General features: G+C 35.5%; 1 protein-coding gene across 5 annotated transcripts in view; it reads left to right on the top strand.

Moving 5' to 3' along the window:
• The window catches only part of LOC111503121 (sprouty signaling antagonist), a 169,179-nt gene extending 150,245 nt beyond the window's left edge, over nt 1–18,934 (top strand). For all 5 annotated transcript variants that reach the window (XM_023157347.2, XM_074183303.1, XM_074183302.1 and 2 more), the window contains one exon: nt 13,127–18,934. In XM_023157347.2, the coding sequence (XP_023013115.1) occupies nt 13,184–13,951 (768 nt within the window). In that variant the 5' untranslated portion in view covers nt 13,127–13,183 and the 3' untranslated portion in view covers nt 13,952–18,934. The remainder of the gene's footprint in view (nt 1–13,126) is intronic.
• The last annotated feature ends 1,575 nt before the right edge of the window (nt 18,935–20,509 follow it).

Raw genomic sequence — 20,509 nt, forward strand, 5'->3', positions numbered from 1 at the left:
CTTAGAGAGGCTTAAGTGCTTGAAAAAAGAGTCTCACAGAATGTCTCTACATTTTCATGTTTAAATATTTATACAATTTCTTAAGGTGCGTATTCACCAAAAAAAGCGAGCACGAGCGAATAAGAGCGAACGAGCATTCTGCATCAATAATCGTTTGGTGAGTACGGGCTAGCGAGCGTGCGAACGTATGCTTGTTCGCGTTCAGAAAAGATCGAGAAGAAGAACGAACTTGAAGATATTCGCTCTGGTATGTACGAGACATCAATATGTCGAGCAAACACGAGCGAACATGAGCAAACACAAGCAAACATACACGAATGCTTGCTCATTCTCGCTCGTGCTGGCTTTTTTGGTGAATACCCACCTTTACATGGCACTTACAGTATAAGGAGATGAATCTTTCTGTGAAATATATTTCCAAATTGTGATTTCTGGGGGTACACACAAGTCATTTTCCTCTTCCCAGAAATTGAAAAGAAAAAAATAATATTCGAGTTCAAATATGAAAGAAAAATGACTAAATTTAGCCAGAAATATCAGTGCTTTGGAATAAAAATTCAGATAGGTTTATCCCAATTGACAGCAACATTTCTTATTCTGAATTTTACCTACTTATATACTTCAAAAAACAAAAAAATATATGAATTTTAAATGAAAATAGGTATATTTTCTTTAGATGACGTCTCTCAAATACTGATACAAAACTGGTTTAAATCGAACATAAATATGTAAATGTCAAATTCAATTTCCAAAATTTTCGAGTCCTGAAAATCATTTACGGTGCGAAACTCAGATCCTCACTTGCGTATAACTCCATTATACAATGATAATAATGATGTGGCCGCCTCACTATGATATCAATGTTGATAAGCAAACGCTTACTGTGCTTATCTATACCCCTCTAGCTGATAAGCTAGAGTTCAATAGAGAATCGTTGAATTGTACAACTATTCTCATAGAAAAGACTTGGGACGATTCTCATATTCGTGTATAAAACTGTTAATGGATATACTAATTGCCGGAAATAGTCGAGCTCTCACTGTGAATTGTAGAAGAAAAAAGAATTACGGTCCAAGTGGTTTCTAAAATCAAATCATCACCGTTCAAGATTGGAATGTTTTTTATTTATCCTTACAATCTTTTGCTGAATGATGCATTAACTAATTCTGTGAGCATATATACATTTGTTAATTGGCATTTGTGTTAAAATAAATAGATAAATGAATAATCTCAGCAACGTCTGTCAATGAATTCTGTCTTCGAATTAACAATTTTTATGAACATTCATTAGTTGTTTTGTCAAGCGAGTCAGTACTGCACTGTCCAAAAATTCGACAGTATGTATTCTAACCTTCAAACGGCCGTGACTTAAACCACGTTCCATACAATGCATCTCGCTTGAATGAAAATTACGCTTGATTATGTGAACCGACCGATCTTATCTGAGGGTATGATATAATAATTTTCAATTGCCTGAAAATATTAACGTTCGATGCAAATCATCTAGACGGAATCTTGTCACATCTCATCAATTAATTGTGAACATGATACGATGTATAATGTTTTGTGGAAAAAATAAACCAGTTGTGCAGATGGTTTTCATGTGGCTCATACGAGTATGATTAACAAGTTTTAAACAAATGTTCAGTGAAGATATTTTTTTATTCGACATTCGGCAATTTGAAACTCATTGTTTTCAAATTTAATTGCGGGCTAGTTTTTATCAAAACACTTTGCAACAGAATATTGGACGAGTCAAATTTTACAAATAATATACCATTATGAACGAATTCCATGTGGTATTTGTGCTACATATTTTATAATGTAGCACGAAGGTATTTCAATTTTATCCAAATCAAAAGTGATGTCATTAAAATTCACCCTTGACTCATCGAATGTGCTTTATGTGCTTCGCTAATGCAACTGTTTGATACATAATCACATTACACTCTGAAGATATGAATTTGGGCGGCAAAATTCTCCCAAAAAATGTCGGCGTCGAGTTTGCGTTTTCGTAAGGAGAGGTTTTGGTTGTCTATTTAACAATTTTATGGCCTGTAACAGTCACTTTACGAAACAAATTCATCACTTTGGTTGACATTCATAATGATATAGCATTCTTATACCAAATGGCGAGATAAAAATATATAAGGGTGATATGACATTAATTGTGAATGCAGATGCAGAAAGCAGTTCAAGTAGTTGAGATTTTATAAAAAGGATGTACTTGCTGGTCAGCACACTGTAATAAAGAAAAAGGTGGCAAAAAATCACTGGTAAATTGCAAAAATAAAACTAGTGATACAGATGCAAATGATCTTACAAGGGACTACCAATACCAGCCTGGTTTCTTCATTTTTTTATTGTGAGAGCATCTTTTGATAATTGCCAAAATTGGTATAAATATGTGAAGAGCTCAAAAAAACAATTGATCCAATATTTTTGGGAAAAGTGTCACATATCCACTCCAGGATGATAATTGAAAGAGTTTTGCTAGTCCCAATCTGCCTACTCTCAAGCGTAGACTGTAGGAAGTAGGCAGATTGTGACTCACTGTAGCCATACTTTCCATTTCTTAAAAATGACTTCAAAGCCGGAGCCGAAATGTTGAACAATTAAAAATTTTAGCACACACATCAATTGATGTAGTTCAACAGAAAAATGCTTACGATTCACTGTTTCTAGAGTCGTCACCTCATTTGGTCGACCACTACGATGCTACGTAAGGCCTCATTTAAACTGTGCTACCCAATATTTTACTTTTGTAAATGAAAGAGCAGACTCACCTAGAGTAGAATCCAGTTCAGCTTTTTTATTGTTTGAGCTGCGACCTTTCAAATAAAAGTATTAGGTATACCACATTTCGATGACAAATTTTCTTCATTTTTACAAATTCACCGAAAACGTTCGCTAATGATGGCTGCTAAACAAATGCTACACAACGCAGCGTCTTCAAACTTGAAACATATGCTTAATGGATGGTGTATTCTCTTATACAGTAATATTTTTAAACAACTACCGCCATCTCTAGTACAGGCCGGGTACTTCTAGGGCCACCCTTGTATGTGAATCTCACAAAGAATATCCAGTCCAGAAAAGGTCTAGGCATTGTTCTTGAGCTTTTGGCCAGTATCACTATTGCATTAAAAGCAACATCAGCAAGCAACAATATAGTGATCAAGATCCCAAGATGTATCAGAAGTGTAAATGATACCTTCTACAATAATTTCAGTTTTGCCTTTTTAAAAAATATAGATAGGTTGTTTTTCATACGTACTATGGATTCGTTGATTCAGGTACCAAAACCATGGTATGCCAGTCTGAAGAAACTAACTCATTAAATAAAATTGAATCACCGTAAAAATTATATCTTGTAAATCGATAAAAATTATCAGCTCGAAATGAAACCACTTCCAAAGGAGTAGGTATAATCACATCCGAACTCATTTCAACTCCATATCCGTTCCTCCTTCCTTATTTATAGTTAAGTGCTCCCTTTAACCAGCGATTAATTCAAAAGAAAGGAAAAGAACATGCTGTTACGACAATAAATCATGACCAGGCTATATTGACCAGATGATCCGAGAGAGAAGAACCCACTGAACTTTTTTTTCTCGTTTCCGTTTCGAATTTTATCTCGACATTAAATCAAGGGATGCGCTGGTCACCGTTTTCAATTGGGTTTCTAAAAAGCGATGTGGAAGAAGGGGACAACTCGTAACAGAAGGTACACAAGGACAGGGCCGGGCTTAGGTTCCGAAATTCAGATGGGATCGGTGAATTATTTGAGACATGGTTATCGTCTTTATTCTTCTTTGAACACACATGTGAAGAGATAACAATAACAAGTATTCAACAAAGATAGAGTGGCGAAGTGTCACCGGTGTTTTTCAATGTAACCGTGGAAATACAATCTTAATTTACAATTTTCTTAATTATCTTAGCTATAATATCTACGATGAGTATGATTCTATTACATTGTAGAATAATTTTGCTGTCTGAGATCTATTAAATTAATTAATACATTAAATTCATAAAGTGATTGACTGGTCATTATCATTTCTGTCGATGCAGAGTTCGACAATTGTTAATCATATTGAGCTGGTAATAGGGATTTCAACTTTTTTTTGAAGTTCATCAGAGTATATGTACTGTAATCATGTGGAAGTTGATTATAAAAAAAGCGATTTATTTCCAACAGGAATACCCAGTTACAGGAAATGCTATTATTACAGAGTATATATGGAATAAATAATAAAAATAATGGTAGGTATATAGAAATGTATAAAAGTAAATGCTAAAACAAAGTATATATAAAATATTCGTATAAGTAGAATTACAAAGAGGAATAAAAAATTGAGTATATAACACAAAAAACTACAAATCATGTTACAATGTTACAAGTTAGAATGTTACAGTACTGACACAAAAGTTATTTATAGTATTATTACAAGCGATTATGGATACCAAGGCGTTCAGAGAATCGAAATGAATATCGCAGTGTTCACAGGCTTTATTGAAGCTACTGCACATAAAATTCAATGGTGATCGTAGCATAATATTTGTGCGTGATGCTTCGCAATACAATTTCAGATTGTGTCGTTATACAACTGTGTGTTATACAACTTACAGGCATTGTACGTGAAGGATCGCTGAAAATGGAGGTTTTTTGTTTGTACATTGCCTGTAAACCCGAGTTACGAGTGTTATAATCACTCAGATTCCCTATTTTGATTAATTTGTCATATAGATATGTTGGTGTCCTATATTTCAATACTTCATGAGTCATAGTTGATAGATGTAATTTTCTCATATCTAGCAATTTCAGTTTTCGCATTTCTCAATATTTATGACTTACGTGCTCATATTTGCGTATTCCGAAGGAACGTCTAATACAAAAGTTTTGTATTTTTTGAAGTCGACTACTGTCAACACTCAGAAGTGCGGGTCCATAAATGTAGTCACAGTAAGCCAGTTTCGATAATATGAGGGATTCACATACACGAATTTTCAGAGCGGAACACATGAATTGTCTACTTGGATAAAGTTGTTTGAGTGTATTATATGAACCTCGGCAAAGTTGATTGACATGTTTTGCGAACCTCAATTCATTGTCTAACCAGAGTCCGAGGTTTTTTGTTTCACTTTTTATGGGAATTTTTTCCCACCCAAAACAATGTAGATTGAGGTACGGGCTAGATTACGTTTGAGCTTCGATCCGAAAAACAATGCACTGGACTTGCTCGCGTTCAACTTCAGGAATCCAGATCCGAATTTAAAGCAGCGGTAACATAAGGTTTCACTTCATTGAAAGATAAGTACAGCTGGGTATCGTCCGCGTAGTGGTGTATGCGGCAGTATTTGACGAATGAATGAAAATCTGAGATGTACAAAAAGAATAACAGTGGGTCCAATATTGATCCTTGCGGAACGCCATGGCTCCAAGCCATATAATTTTATGCATGGTCTTCGTCTCAGTCGGGGTAAGATGTTTCGATTTTGAAGAAGAATATACGGAAAACCACTATGTTATAAAATAAACCAAAAGTAACTACTAAAAAAAGATACTAGTACTGTACTTTCTGGGATTTATGGAACTCATGGAAAATTATATGAACAAAAACTTTTTCTGATTGAAATATTTAGAAGAATCTCACTGGTACCAGAACTTAACGTTTTTTGTAGCTGAAGAGCGAGTATATGTATATAATCAAAAACCAATGTCCTCAAACAGTTGTAGAAATTTAAAAATTAGGGTATCAAAGCCTTTGAGAAAATCAATTCGCATGAGGAAGTAAAGTATAACTTAAATCCCCCAGAAGAGAATTATCAATGTTCTAAGCTGTGTTATAATTATAATAGCCTTTATCACTCAACAGTTGAAAAACCATTTACAGGGTTAAATAAGTATGTTAAAAAAGTAATATAGTTGCTTATAACTACAAAGTTACAATTTGAGAATATGAAGAACAAAAAACTTAATAAAAGAAATAGAAATCAAGAAAGTAGACAAAAAATATGGATATATATGGGTATAATAAAACTATACCACAAATTGAAAATTTTCCAAAAAAAATGATATGTTTCAACAGTATAATCTAGGGAATTAAAATTGATATCACACAAATATGAAATTGAATTGAAATTATTGTAAATGCTAAAGATAGGTGACTTGAAGTACGAATTGGTTGTTGAGAAACATCAAAAGAAAACATATAAGGGATGACAAAGGGCTTTCCGATTGAAATACATTTATCTAGAAATTGTTTTCGAATATAACATTAAAATATCAGAGCTGAACAGGTGAATGTACCTTTTTCACTTATTGAAATGTGTATATTGAAACGAAACGAAAACATTGGAATTAACAGCATAAAGCAAAAATGACGATTAGGAATGAAGTAATAGGTATCAAATTCAAGGACAACAAAGTTATAACAACCACGGCAGGTTATACTCAGTTCAAGTTCTAGGCTAGTTCAGAAAATGAATAAAGCCTGACTTGTTTGCTCTATTCAAAATGGAAAATGGGCCACCGAAAGCAACAGCCACTGAATAAAATTTATTTCGGAACAAAAAAATCTGCTTTTATTACCATATATGAGTTCAATAGGGGACACAGTTGCCTCAAACCAAACTGGCAGCCTAACTTGACCAAACTATCAACTGATAGGAGGTCTGTGGTCTGCGGAGACTCTAAGTCCTTCTTAAGATGTCAACTACTCGTCTTGGCGTAAAGTTGACCAACTCAAATAAAAGACCGTCAACAATTCCTCAAAACAGCAATACAATATTATGGCATTGATTTTATCGGATCGAAAGTTATTTTACGAATTATTTCTCTGGATCCGACGAGTCCGGTCCTGTCCCTTAAAAGAACCAGGTGCGCGATGTGGAATCAGGCCCAGGTCGGCGCACCCACTCGCTGCGTGGGCCGCTACCCACTTGCTTCAACCACGAACAGCGTTTGTGTATGCATATTTAATTAGACCTTGGTGAAGATATATAATATACTTTTTTGTTTTTTCCGATACGTTATCGTTACCAAAAACTATGGAGGTTTCGAAAATATCACCCGTTTGTACCACTCCAGTACTAATGTGATGCAATTTTGAATATTGTAACCTGACAGAAAGTGAATGACGGCAGTTTTCTGTTCAGTTTCAAATACCCAGTTCAAAAAAGAATATCGTCCATAAAAATAGAACTGCAGTATAAGCATCATTATATTCAGAATGAATGACCAGTCCAAGACCCTTTGGAACTTTGATACTCAAATTAGATTACAACGAATAATAGTGACTTGACAAATGCTGATGAAGTTCAGTGTGTTGAAAAAAATGGGCAAATGGATGGAAAAGTCGGTCTCAAAATTGAATTGGATTATGTTTACGAATCGCTTTATTCTGAATGAAGAAATGCTCTCTAAATAACCGAGAAGAGAGGGGGTGGGTACAAACATATCTCCAAGAAAAACAGTGGAAATCTCTGATCACTATTGAAATCCTCCAGAATTACCATAATTTTCACTTCATGTATTTGGTTGGAAAAGAATAAAATATTCAATGTCAAAAGACAAATCAATAATTGGTGACATCAGTCATGTACACAAAACAAATACAGATATGTTCTTCTTTTGCATGTATTTGTTGAAAGTGTGTATCACCTCATTTTTAGGGTTTTTTGCAAGATAAAATTGTACACCCAAGAATCTATGACAAATTGTACCACTTTGAATTTTTGTATTTTTTGCATGAGAAAAATATAACTATCGGCCTTCGAAGCGATTTCACTTTTACCTGATTCAACTTTTGCCTGATCCAGAAAGTAACTAGAGTTAAGAAAATATATGAAACCGCTCAGTATTATTTCTTAAACGAAATAGAACATTTTTTCTAAGTAGACATTTTTATTCAATTTTCTCGGTTATATGTAAACACTTATTCATTCCTTTTTTCATCAAATAAGATAGCCTCGTTTATCTGTTATTCTTAATTAAGTTTAAACCGATGAAAATTTATTTTTGGCTAGACTTCAAATTAATAACAATTACTTTGAGTGTTATATAAATATACATTTTAATTGGAAAACATTACGGATTCATCTGCTCAGGTATCGATTAGGCATTGCCTTTATGTTCATTCCCAATAAATTTCATGTATTTTTCAAGCTATATATATATATATATATATATATATATATATATATATATATATATATATGATGTGTTGTTTTTCCGGGTGTTCATCCGTTGTGTACTATTCGATAGTCGACGTTTCGCCATCATCTCAGATGGCATTATCAAGACGAGTTACTGCTTCGCTTCGAGAGATGTAACAACACATCATATTCTACCATCCGTGATAGGTACTTTTTTGATCACTACCATATTGATTTCAATTTGAGAGCCACCGGTAGACAGCTGTTTCAGCCTATTGGGCATCGTCAGTACCGGGCAGGCGGTCCTCGATTGAAGACAAAATGAGAAAAAAAAACCAAGAAAGTACTTACCGACAACTGCGGTAGCAGACATTTGGGAAACTAACCTGAAATACCTTCGGAAAACGAATCCACATGTTTCTAAAAATGATATGAAATCTAGAAAGGTTAATGCAGTCAAGTGCTGGAAAATAATTCCATGAAAATCAAAAAATAAATCGATAAGTACTTTTTTGATCACTCCCATATTGATTTCAATTTAAGAGCCACCGGTATACAACTGTTTTAGCCTATTGGGCATTGTCAGTACCGGGCAGGCGGTCCTCGATTGAATACAAAATGAGAAAAAACCAAGAAAGTACTTGATAAAAATAGCTGCGTAAATGCCAACACCAAACCGTTATTTTTAACACCTAGACACGTGTTTTGATCACCAAGTGATCATCTTCAAGAGGGAGATGAACAGGAGAAAGATTAAACACAAGTTCATACAACGTAGATATTGGATGAGCTTTCTGAAGTGTTTCAGAATGGTGTAAATGGTATAAATTGAGCATTTAATCGAAACAGGTTTTCAATTAGGAGAATACCAAACATAGACCGGAGACTCGATTTTCTATGAAAATTACCTGTAACAGAATACAGTTTGATACCTTATTTTGGTAGATATACAAAGAATGATACAAAAAGTACTGCATTTCAAAATGTTTTGCAGTTTCAAGAGCTATAATAGTGAAAAAAGTACAAAATACTGCTACACAGACACATCATTTTCTTTCTTTGCAATAGTGAGAGATCAGTACATCAATTTTACAGTACTGGCCTCATTTCCCATTTTTCTCTATCTTCCAATGTACGGTAAACATAACATTTAAATCGTTTTAAACATTTTTCAAGTCGAATCTTATCGTTTGACCTTGAATCCTCTCGATAGGCAGAATTTTTCGAATTATTAAATATGTATCAATACTAATCATCATAGAAATTGAATTTCGCTATTACAGACACTAATAGTTCTAAGATGTTTATGAAGGAGTTAATCCTATGTCTATGTCTATATATGTTTGTGTCCTTCTAACTAGGCAAAGTTGAAAAACAGCTTAAGCTGAACGAACTACACCTCTCATCGTTGTTTCTCTCATCATTATTTTTGTATCTTCTATTTTAATATTTATTACTCTTGTCGATCAATAAATCAGATAATAATAATAATTATTATTAACATGGATGTCATATATGAGCCTTTTCTTAGGTCAGAACCTGAGTCAATATTTCTTTTTTTGGGTCTGAGCCTTTCTGTCGACTCTATGAATGAATAATTCGGGAGCTCAACAGATGTCGCTGGATTAAAGTCTCATGAAGAAATTATCGAAAAAGGTTGATTAGTCTTATAGTCAGAGAATACTGAACAACATTTGGGTTGGATGAGAAATACCTGAGGTTACTAACGATTATAAGACACTCAATTCGAGAATTCTAAGTTTCAAATAGAATATATATGATGGTATTGACTAAAGAGATTTCAATGATTTTAATATTAGGTTGACTTTAAGTTATGTTAGGGCGAAAAATACTATTCTGGAACGTTTATGCCAATTCTACATATAAAATTCTAACCTGAAGTGCTCATTTCAGAAGTTTGAAGCAAAAAGTTCAATATATCCTTGTGCTGGAATTAAAAACTGTATCAAATCGATTCAGTGCCTGTATGCCAGCTGAACGACAAGTGTCCCCATCTGTTTCGGCATTCAACCTCCCTAAACCGAATTGCTTCAAGTTATTTCCATTAAAATCGTCGAAATTGTTTCTCCTCATTTCTGAAATTGCTACTTTTATTGAGACAAGTCGATTTATCACCTCCGCGCCGGTAACGAACAACTTTTGTTTGTTTTCCTTTTCAAAATCTCATCCGTTGAATATATGGAACAACGCGACAAAAAAAAACATAAATTCCGAACCGAATGCCGAAATATACCTCGTAAAAGACTGATATACCAACGGTTTCCACTGATTTATGGCTAAGTAGTCCGTGTAGGTAGGCAACATCCTAAACTCTAATAAGATTCAAGGAATTCCGAGTATTATTCGGTACATGGGCGTGGAAACGTGGGGGCTGATGAGCGCGTGACGAAATTTTATTCATAAGCGAATTGAAAATATTTTATATAATTCTCATTCATTCACTAAGGAGTGGAGAAAGTTGTAAATTTGTTTCGTTGGGATATAATTCTCAGAAGTGCTTTGTTAGTTGATTGATACCTTTCAAATATTATTAAAACGTCTATGAAAAGCAAAAATCACTGTTTTCTTTCAACGTCTCTTGGCAGACGCATAGAATCCCCTAAAAACCCTTTATTACGAGATTTTCATTAGACAGTTTTACAAAAACGCGTTTTTGAATACGTTAGTTATGGATTTTCATCAAGTATAGGCGAATTCCTTCATATATTTCAGCCTTTATTCACAAGGTACTGATACTCAAATCCTCCCTGTTATCTTCAACTGAAATATAATTGAACTTCTCTATTTCGTTCAAAATAGACTCAAATTCCTGAGGTTCGTTCAACAATAAGTTTCAGTTATGTCTTCTATCTCTCTATTTAAGACAAATTATCCACTATATTATTATTTTCTTTGTTCAGTTTGTGTTGGTTTTCTTAAGCATGAAAAAACTTATTGTCATTATTACACTTTTGAAGAATGATTACTGTATATGAATATTGAGGATATGATAAAAAATGCCATAATGTTTGTCATCCATAATACAATTACTAACGGGTGATTTTTTAAAGAGGTATAGGATTTGATTTTCCAAACAACACAAAAAATTTGAAAAAATTGATGAAATTTTTATTGGAATCGATAGAACGATCAATATGATTCAATGTTTGAAGATGATTTCATGCAAATGTTGTCCGCGGCTCCGCTCTAGATGGCCCATGCGCAAGGTCGAATTTTGGCACACTATCCCTAACATATCGATCGGTATTTCACGTATAAATGCTTCAATATTGGCTTCCAGAGCGTCAGTCGTTGCTGGTTTATCCCTGTAGACATGAGCCTTAACATGACCCCACAAGAAATAATCCAAAGGTGTTAAATCACATGATGTAGGCGGCCAATTGACGGACCCCAAACGTGAGATGAACTGTTCACTGAAGGCGGCTCTTAATTGGGCCATTGTTTCGCGTGCCGTGTGGCATTTGGCACCGTCTTGTGGAAACCACATGTCGGGCATGTCCAATTCTTTCATTTTGGGCAACAAAAAGTCGTCAATCATCACATGGTAGCGCTAGCCATTCACAGTAACATTCCGGCCATTGTCGTCTTTGAAGAAGTACGGTCCGATGATGCCACCGACCCATAATCCACACCAAACAGTGACTTTTTCGGGATGCATCGGTAGCTCTTGCAATGCTTGTGGCTGGTCTTCACTCCAGATGCGGCAATTTTGCCTGTTAATGTATCCATTCAACCAGAAATGAGCCTCGTCGCTGAACACAATTTTTCAATAAAAATGTGGATCTTTCTCCAACTTTGCCAACGCCCATTCACCAAATGTTAGACATTGTGGGAGGCGTGTGGCTTCAATTCTCGCACCAGCTCTATCTTATAAGGTTTTACACTCAAATCCTTTCACAAAATTCTCCACGTAGTGGAGTAACAGAGGCCCAATTGCTGTGAACGGCGGCGAATCGACATTTTACGGTCATCACGAACACTGGCGGATACAGCCGCAACATTTTCTTCGATCCTCACTCTAAGTATACATGTTGGTGGTTTAATGTCCAATAATGTAAACTGGGTTCGAAATTTAGTCACAAGCTTCCTTATAGCTCCCTCAGTAGGTCGACGAAACTGCCCATAAATTGGAAGAAGTGCACGATGCACTTTCTTCACCGAGCATGAATTTTGATAATAAAATTCAATAATTTGTAAGCGTTGTTCATTCGTAAGTCGATTCATGGTTAAATTATAGACCAAACTGAACAAGTTTGACAATGACACAAGAAACGATTCATGCTTGATCTGTCAAAAACAGTGTTGCCATAAAGACACCAGCAAAAAAATCACTCATTGCTATAGAAGGAGTAAAAAACAAGAAAAGATCATCAAATTACTTGAAAGAAATGTGGAATTGTGAAAAATACTCCTAAGAGAATTTAACAAATGTGACAAATTGGACAAAACAACAAGTTGAAACTAAAAAATACGTATAAAACCTTCTTTGCTCCTGTTGACAAGTTCAGAAAATGTTGAGTAAAATTTGGAAAAACATATTTTCTCTTAGAAATACTAAAACAGTTCTAAATTTCCATTAAATCATTTGAAAGTACTATTGAAAAGCTCATTATGAATTCTCTTATGAAGTCAATAATTTATAAATGATTTGAGAAATTCAGTGAGTCGAGAAATGGTCTTAGAATATTTTCCCAGCTTGAAAGCGTGATTTTAGTATTCACGACATTGGTATCTCATTATCGTTTTGTGGGCAATTGAGTTGAAACTAGTATACTAATTGAAGTTTCAATGAATAGTAGTTTGTAGGTTTTTTGAGGAACAAAACTATTCGGTCATATTTTTCAATCATGAAACATCTGATTCGACTTCTCAAACTCTTGAACTTCTGCATAGTGACTTGTAACTGAAATCTAACAATGGTCGTACATGGATTTTTTTGTTTCAGCTGGAGACGATGACGGACCAAGGTTCAGCCTGGTTCGGGCGTTGATCATCCGACCACATGGCCAACCATGGAGGGCCCGCATCCCTGCCGCGCGCTCACCGTCCACGGGCGCAAATCATGAATAATCCGCCGATCACGGCCCCCCTGGCACCGCTGCGATCCGCGCCCCCTGTTACGCTAACGATTCCAAGGCCCGAAAATGAGCGGGCCACCAACGAGTACGTGGAGACGCCCTTCCGGACGATCCTGTCGCCACCGCCGACGCCGCCTCCACAGCCGCCTAGAACGCTACAGCGACCTACTCGGCTGGCGTTGCCGCCCCCACCTCCTCCCGCCGTCACCACCAAGCAGCCGACGGCGACGACGACTTTCAGCAAGGAGCCCCTTCCCGTCTGTGCCACGAGGCCCTCCATCATGTGCCCCGATTGCGGAAGGTGCAGGTGCGACTCCTGCCAGCAGCCGAGGCCGCTGCCCCAGAAGTGGGTCTGCAACAACTCCTGCCTCGTGTCCGCGGACAGCGTCATTGACTACTGCTCGTGCTTGTGTTGTGTCAAAGGACTGTTCTACCATTGCAGCGAATCGGACGGTGACGAAAGTTGTGCGGACGATCCATGCGGTTGCGGCGTGAACCGCAGAGCGGCCAGGTGGAGCTGCCTGGCCGCCCTTTCGTGCATCCTACCCTGTTTGTGGCTCTACTGGCCTCTGCGAGGCTGCAAGAGGGCGGTGGAGGCGTGCTACGCGCGCCATTCGAGGACTGGTTGCAGATGCCGACCCCCCTTACCGACGCCCGAAAAAAGATTGTTGGACTCTAGTCCTGACTTTTAGTGCGCGAGTGTGCTCGACTGCCCATGTGTACCTACCACTCTAACTTTATTACAATATTAATTTATTTTTTGTAAATAAGTGTAATTTCTAACTGTTTATAACAATGATATTCCGTGCTTTTTTACTGTGTGCCCTCGATGGAAAGGTTTAAAAACTAGTCCTGACCCAGGCAGTAGGCTTTTTGAAAAAAGAGGTTTTGATGGAACATTGATTGTCAGTAATTTATGGCTTTTTTGCTGTTGAATACGAATTTGAAGATTGTCAACAACCATTTTGATGCTAAACATGTTCCACTGTGAGAAAATTATCGTGAAGGTTAATTCTATATATGAAATTGAAGAGAATGTAATTTCGTTTTTGCATATCTAACGTGATTCTCCTAACAACTATTTATTGTGGTAGCGCCGTCGAAAGGTTCCAGAAGACTATTACTCAGACTTGTCCTTTAGGAACAGTTGAAACCAGCAGCCTAGTACCACTGGTTTCAACCATATTGCATTGAGTTGAACGATCATCATTGTGCAGTAAAATATGAACAATTTTCTGTTGAAGAGAATTCTTGTTCTTGTCCTGGCAGGAAATAAGTGCATCTTGGTCATCACGACAGGTATCTATCTGTCTACCAATGTCTTTTAAAAGCTTTGGAAAGATGAAGTTTTTCCAGGTACTTTGTCATTTTTTCAAGCTGTGACCTTACTACTGATGGAGCACCTTCTCTTCATGTAGATATTCACTGAATGGTTGTGCTGCAACAAATAATAAACAAAATTTTTGTCAGCCTTTGCAAAGATCCCCAGCTCTTACAAAAATCCTGCTTAAATTGTGAAAGTCTGAACATTCTTGCTTAAAAAAGTTTTTTCCATGTGGTTGAAACAGAAAAATTGTACCCACGTTGACACATTTTTTCAGTTAGACACGTGCAGCTTCAACGTAGTTGTTTTACCTCTGAGGTGATAAAAACGAGGATGAGGATCTGGAGGATCTAGTATAATTTTTTCGCAGATGTAGTTGACCACGCAGGACTATCGAAAAAATATCCATAATAATAATGAAAGCTATCGATCAAAAAGTGTGATGACACTGAAAGTATGAAAAATATGAAGCTCCTCACAACTAAACTGAAGATTGGAGAAAAACCTTTAGTTAGATAAGTTGATCAATTTTATATAGAATGAATTTTCATGTAATATTTAGTTTCACAAGCAATTAGAGAAACCGTAACAATGTAATTGTTTTCGTTTTCTGCAAAAAGATTTATTTGTTGTTGAACTTTTTGATTTCAGACTCGTATTCAGCATTCTAAAATACTATCAATCAATCAATCAAAACTGTAACTCAATGTTCTTTCATTTGAAATTTTTTGACGTCTAATACCTAGATTAACTTGGAGAAACAAAAACTGTTTCCAATTCTACCTCTTCATTTACGCTAGTTGAGATGTTTTGACGGAGTATATGAACTATCAAAATTTGACTATAACATCAGGTGTTTGAGATGAATAAAGATTCATTAGCGAATGAGTAAATGATCATGGAACAGACTACGAAGTTGGGAAAAATAGCTCACAGATCTAACTTGCATTTCTTGGGAGCTGTGATGAATTTCTAGAAACATTACTAATCAAAGTTTGGACTGAACAGATCCAAAAACTTATGAAATTGATAACACTCAAAAAGTAATGAAAGTCACCCGAGCAACATGACCAAATTATTATATTATATGAACATTGAGTTGATTTCTAAAGGCACTTTTGGAGTTATTTTGAACTAAGTTGATTGGAAGATTCAAACTGAAAACTTAAATGTTGATTGATGCAAGGTGGATGTTCCTTCCTTAGAATAATTTATGTGAAAAACTCAGAACCAGATTCATTGCTAGGTTATTTTGAATCATAGATTTTGCCATGATACCTTCACCATGTTTCAATTAAATATGATTAAAGCGACTCAGAAAACTACTGTTCAAATGAATATTACAAATTTCCGATATTTTCATGAAAACGACAAAATAAATCAAAAGCTCACAGTCTATATTGGAGCCTTGTTTCATTTATTCAACTCAAAACTGTGTGTGATAGTTAAATAATACCACAAAAATATTTTTTAGGGAGAGGGTAGACCACTATATTCATATAGAGCTATTCATATAGAGTAGCTGAAGCTACTCTATTTGAAAAATTTGTCTAGAAAAAAAAACCAAGATACTAGTTTTTGTTTCTTCTGAAGGTTATAGGATGAATACGTCAAAAAAAATCCCATTGTTTATGTCTCATGATTGAAGTGGAGCCTATGAAACCGAGAAGTACCAATTTCCTAGATTTAAACTTGACCCCAAAAAATGTATTTACGAATTTTTCAAAAAAAAAAGATACCGATATTCTGAGGTTAGTTGATAAACAAATTCTGGTGGAAAATTTTGATTACATTTATCAAACACTACAATTTAGGGACATAACTTTGGTACATTTGGACACGACAACCGAGTTGTGGCTTTTCTGAGCACTTAGGTCCAAGGTAGTGGTGGAAATGTGGACAGGGATGGAAGAAAAAAAAGTGTGACGGGCACCGGTGACCAGTATTATCTAGTCCAGAGCTGTAAGCAGTCACTTTGGTTGGTCTATTCGGACCTACAAAAAAAGTTTAACCGATAAAATCGAACAGAAATATTTGAATTAAGTTTGTTAATCGCTTATTTGCAAAGAATCATTGCAATGAACTTGTACTACGTTTTCTAATCATTTGCAGATTTTTCAATTCTTAAAATTGAATTTTCTTGTGTTTTCGTCTTCGACCACGTAACACTGTCTTAGCAGACCGACTTGAAGTGACTAAAAGTATGAGTGAGACTGAATGTTTGTTACGCTCATGTGTGTTGTCTGTTGTCTTTGGAATTATTTGTTGATTTATTTTTGCAAATTATTTATTTTTTATTTATATACATACAGGGTAAGAAAGGATAGAAACATTGTAATGATCAAGGTGGTCGTTTTTATTTATTTCATAACATTCTATACTTTCATCTCGCTCTTTGTTTAACTTTTTGTACAGATTGAATTTCCTATGACAGAACTGGTCGAAGTATATTAAAAGATGGACTACAGGAAATGCGACTGAGGAAAATTCATTTTTGAAGACTTCTTATTTCCTGTATTTTTGAAAGCATTGGTTTGCCGTACCTATACATTTCCCTGTAATGACACAAAAATAATTCCAGAGACCTTTTGGTTAGCATTTTTCAAATAAAGAAATGTTAGTACTCTTTATCTACGTATACTACAACTTACAAAACTTACACATACGAAATATCTGTATCGCAATTTTAATACAAAAATATATGCGATTAGATGAATGTAGGAAAGGATCACTTTGAACTTCGCAACGGTAACAGCTTGAAGAATAATTACAAAAATATAATTATTCAGTTTTTCCAAAACTAAAGACTTTCATAAAACTTCTCGAATAGTTTCATTTCGATATCAATTGCAATCCCTAGGGATTTCAAGGGTTTCCGGTTCGTTCTCAACATGATGGAGCGTTCAATATTAGAACACCTTACTATAAATCTTAGGCCTACAGTAATTTAATTTATATATTGATTATTTCAGAATTTCACAAAATGACTATATGATTATACTATATCACATCTGTAATATTGACCACACTGTCATGTGAAACTTTTTCCAATTAGAGAACATTGACGGGTTCTGTGCTAACTACACCGACTTTTAGTTATGATTGTCCCACAAGGAACTTCAAATAGCGATCTCTCACGTTGGAGTCGCACTTTCAATTCTTTTTTTTTTTCATATGGATATTTTAAATGAAGAAACAGTGTGCCATTTTGTGCTTTCATTTCATGAAGAACTATTATCTAGTCTGTATTTATTCAGTTACAGACCGAAAATTGATAGTTGGTTTTATCTTCTGAGTTATTAACGAAACGGACCAATCATTCGAAAACAACGACCTCTCTGTATGAATCGAAAACAAATCTCAAAACTATTTTTGTTCGCCTTGTTCGAAATTACATGTGGGTCTTGGCGATAAGAAAATGCTGATAAACTTGCCTAGTCAATGTGATCCTTCATAAACGCAATCTAAGGAATATTTAAACATACTTACATTTATATAAATTATCGTACATCGATCTTGAATTTTTTATGAATCTTCGACATTTCGCTATCACTTTTTAAATAACAATCGAGGTGAGCGTATTTATTTCAAATATGCTCTAACCTCTTGTATCAAGGTCAAATACAGAGCGCCTCGTCAAAAATGTGGTTGCATTCAGCGTAAAAAAAGAGTATTTCATATTATTGAAATTAAAGAGATACATAGTAAGTTTGCATATGTATATTTCGTAATAATCGGTGTTGTAATTTTGTTGACGTTACATTTTTTGACGGGATGTCTTCGACTTATTCCAAAATACAAATGTTTAGGGGCAACCCGATATAAATGTTTAAGTAACTGTTTATCAAAAACTTATAAAATTATGTTATTTCTCAGCTAGATTGCGCTTTTTTGTAAGTACGGAAAAATAGAGTTCCGAAATAATACTGACATGTCTGCAAATTTATTTTTATACTTTTGACGAATCTGGTGGTATTCCTTCAGAACTCTACATAAAATAGGCTTCATTTTTTACAATGATGAAACTTCATGTTATGTCGATTTAGAAAATACTGCATCAAATGCAATTTGTAATCGAAACTCTTAATTGAATTTTATCATTGTGAATCGGGTTTTATACGGGGTGATCTAGAAAAACATGGTTGTCTTCCATTTGTCCGGGAAAATTCACTGTCCTCGGCAGTTTCCAAATTATTTTGATTCCTAGCCATTTTTTGGATCACCCTGTATGATGGAGGGAAGTACTCTCACTGAGTGCCAAATGGCGCAAAGCTATATAGCAATTGTATACATGTACATATGAAACTGTAATATTATTCTCTAATGTTAATAACAAAGATCAACAAATTTACACCGTTGTTTCATTTCTATCGTCTCCAATATGATCCCAAGAACAATTTTTTGTTACTGTAAAAATGAAAATTCAATCAAGTCAAACTAGGAGAACTTACGCTCCAATAATAGTATGTAATAGTCGCTGTTGATGGTTTTTCCCTTTTCAAGATAGTCGATAAATATACCATGGGCATCCCAAAATACTGATACTATAACCTTCCCAGTCGACTGTTGCGTTTTTGCATGCTTTGGAGTCTGTTCACCAAGTGCAGTACACTCAGACACGATCATTTTGATTCTGGTGTGAAACCTCTTTGGGGCAAACCACTTAACTGTTGATTTTCCTGGTGTAAAGTACGAATAACGTTTATTAAGCCAAGCCTTGGCTTCGACGGTATTTTTTGCGGCAAAAAGCAATGCTTTATTAACACACGAATTTCCTTTGCATCCACTTTCTTCAAACTAACAAAAGTTGCTTCACTCAAAATGTCGTACCCCACAAACTAATAGTCCGACAGCTGTGAAATTTGTACTCGTGTCTTTTGAAGGTTAGGGTTAACTAAAAATCATATGGATTTGTTATTAGTAACGCCATCTGGGTGTTGGTCTACGAACTAAGTTTTTTATCCGAAACCGACGAATATTTTTCTATTTTTTCCTCCCAAGAACAAAAATACTTTGTCCCGACTCGCGTTTTGCTTACCAAGTCAGCATCATCAGATGATTGAAGATGTGTTTCAGTCATTCCCTATTGACGCTAACATGGCGCGCGTCGAGAGATAACATTTTTCTGTTGGTGAGGTAAAAGTGTTTTTAATAGATCCATTTCATGCTAGAGATTCCAAAGTCTGCTTATCAAGGCTTAATAACAGTGAGAGCAAAAAATAATCTACATTCATTAGTCACTACTGATTCTACGCTCATTAGCGCAGGCGTTGAAACTTCTGATTCTGAAGACGTCAGTGAGAGACCCGCGAGTCCCATAACGACGTCAAGATAGTTGACCTTGAGGGTGATAAATGTGTGTTTTTTATCCTCAGCTAACAAACTAAGAGCGCTCCGTTCGTTGATCAGATCAGATTCAGTACAATAACATTTGGTACTTTGACAATTTCTGTGTGCGACCATTCTGAACAATATATTCATCTGGTCGAAACAATGGTTAGAGCCGTTGCGCAACGTTTCAGGTCATAATGAATCCACATGAAGAGGAATTCTTATTTATGGGGTGCTTTTTTCCGGTGGTACCTCTAACAACTAATAAACTTCCATGAGAGAACGGTAGCATTTGCTGAATGTCCAATGCTCAATAAAGCACTCTCAGTGGTCAAAAAAATTGCATGCTTCTTCAAATTATGGAGGTACTCTTCCCAATGAAAAGTTTGTCCAAGGAACAGAAGTCTTGCTTTTCAAAATAGTATACTCCTTCTCACTGATAATCCTGATAATAATAATAGTATACTCCTACTCACTGATAATCAAATCTGTTGACATTGGGTGTGGATACCGGCGTGGGGACCCGCTAGTTCTAATTTGTCTTGTGGAAAGTTAGCTTCAGTATAGAAAACTTTTTCACATGTACGTGTGCGAT

Source organism: Leptinotarsa decemlineata, unplaced genomic scaffold (assembly GCF_025532065.1).
Source record: "Leptinotarsa decemlineata unplaced genomic scaffold, Ldec_3_MD MMD2_tig00026336_RagTag_RagTag, whole genome shotgun sequence".
NCBI classification, from domain to species: Eukaryota; Metazoa; Arthropoda; class Insecta; order Coleoptera; family Chrysomelidae; genus Leptinotarsa; species Leptinotarsa decemlineata.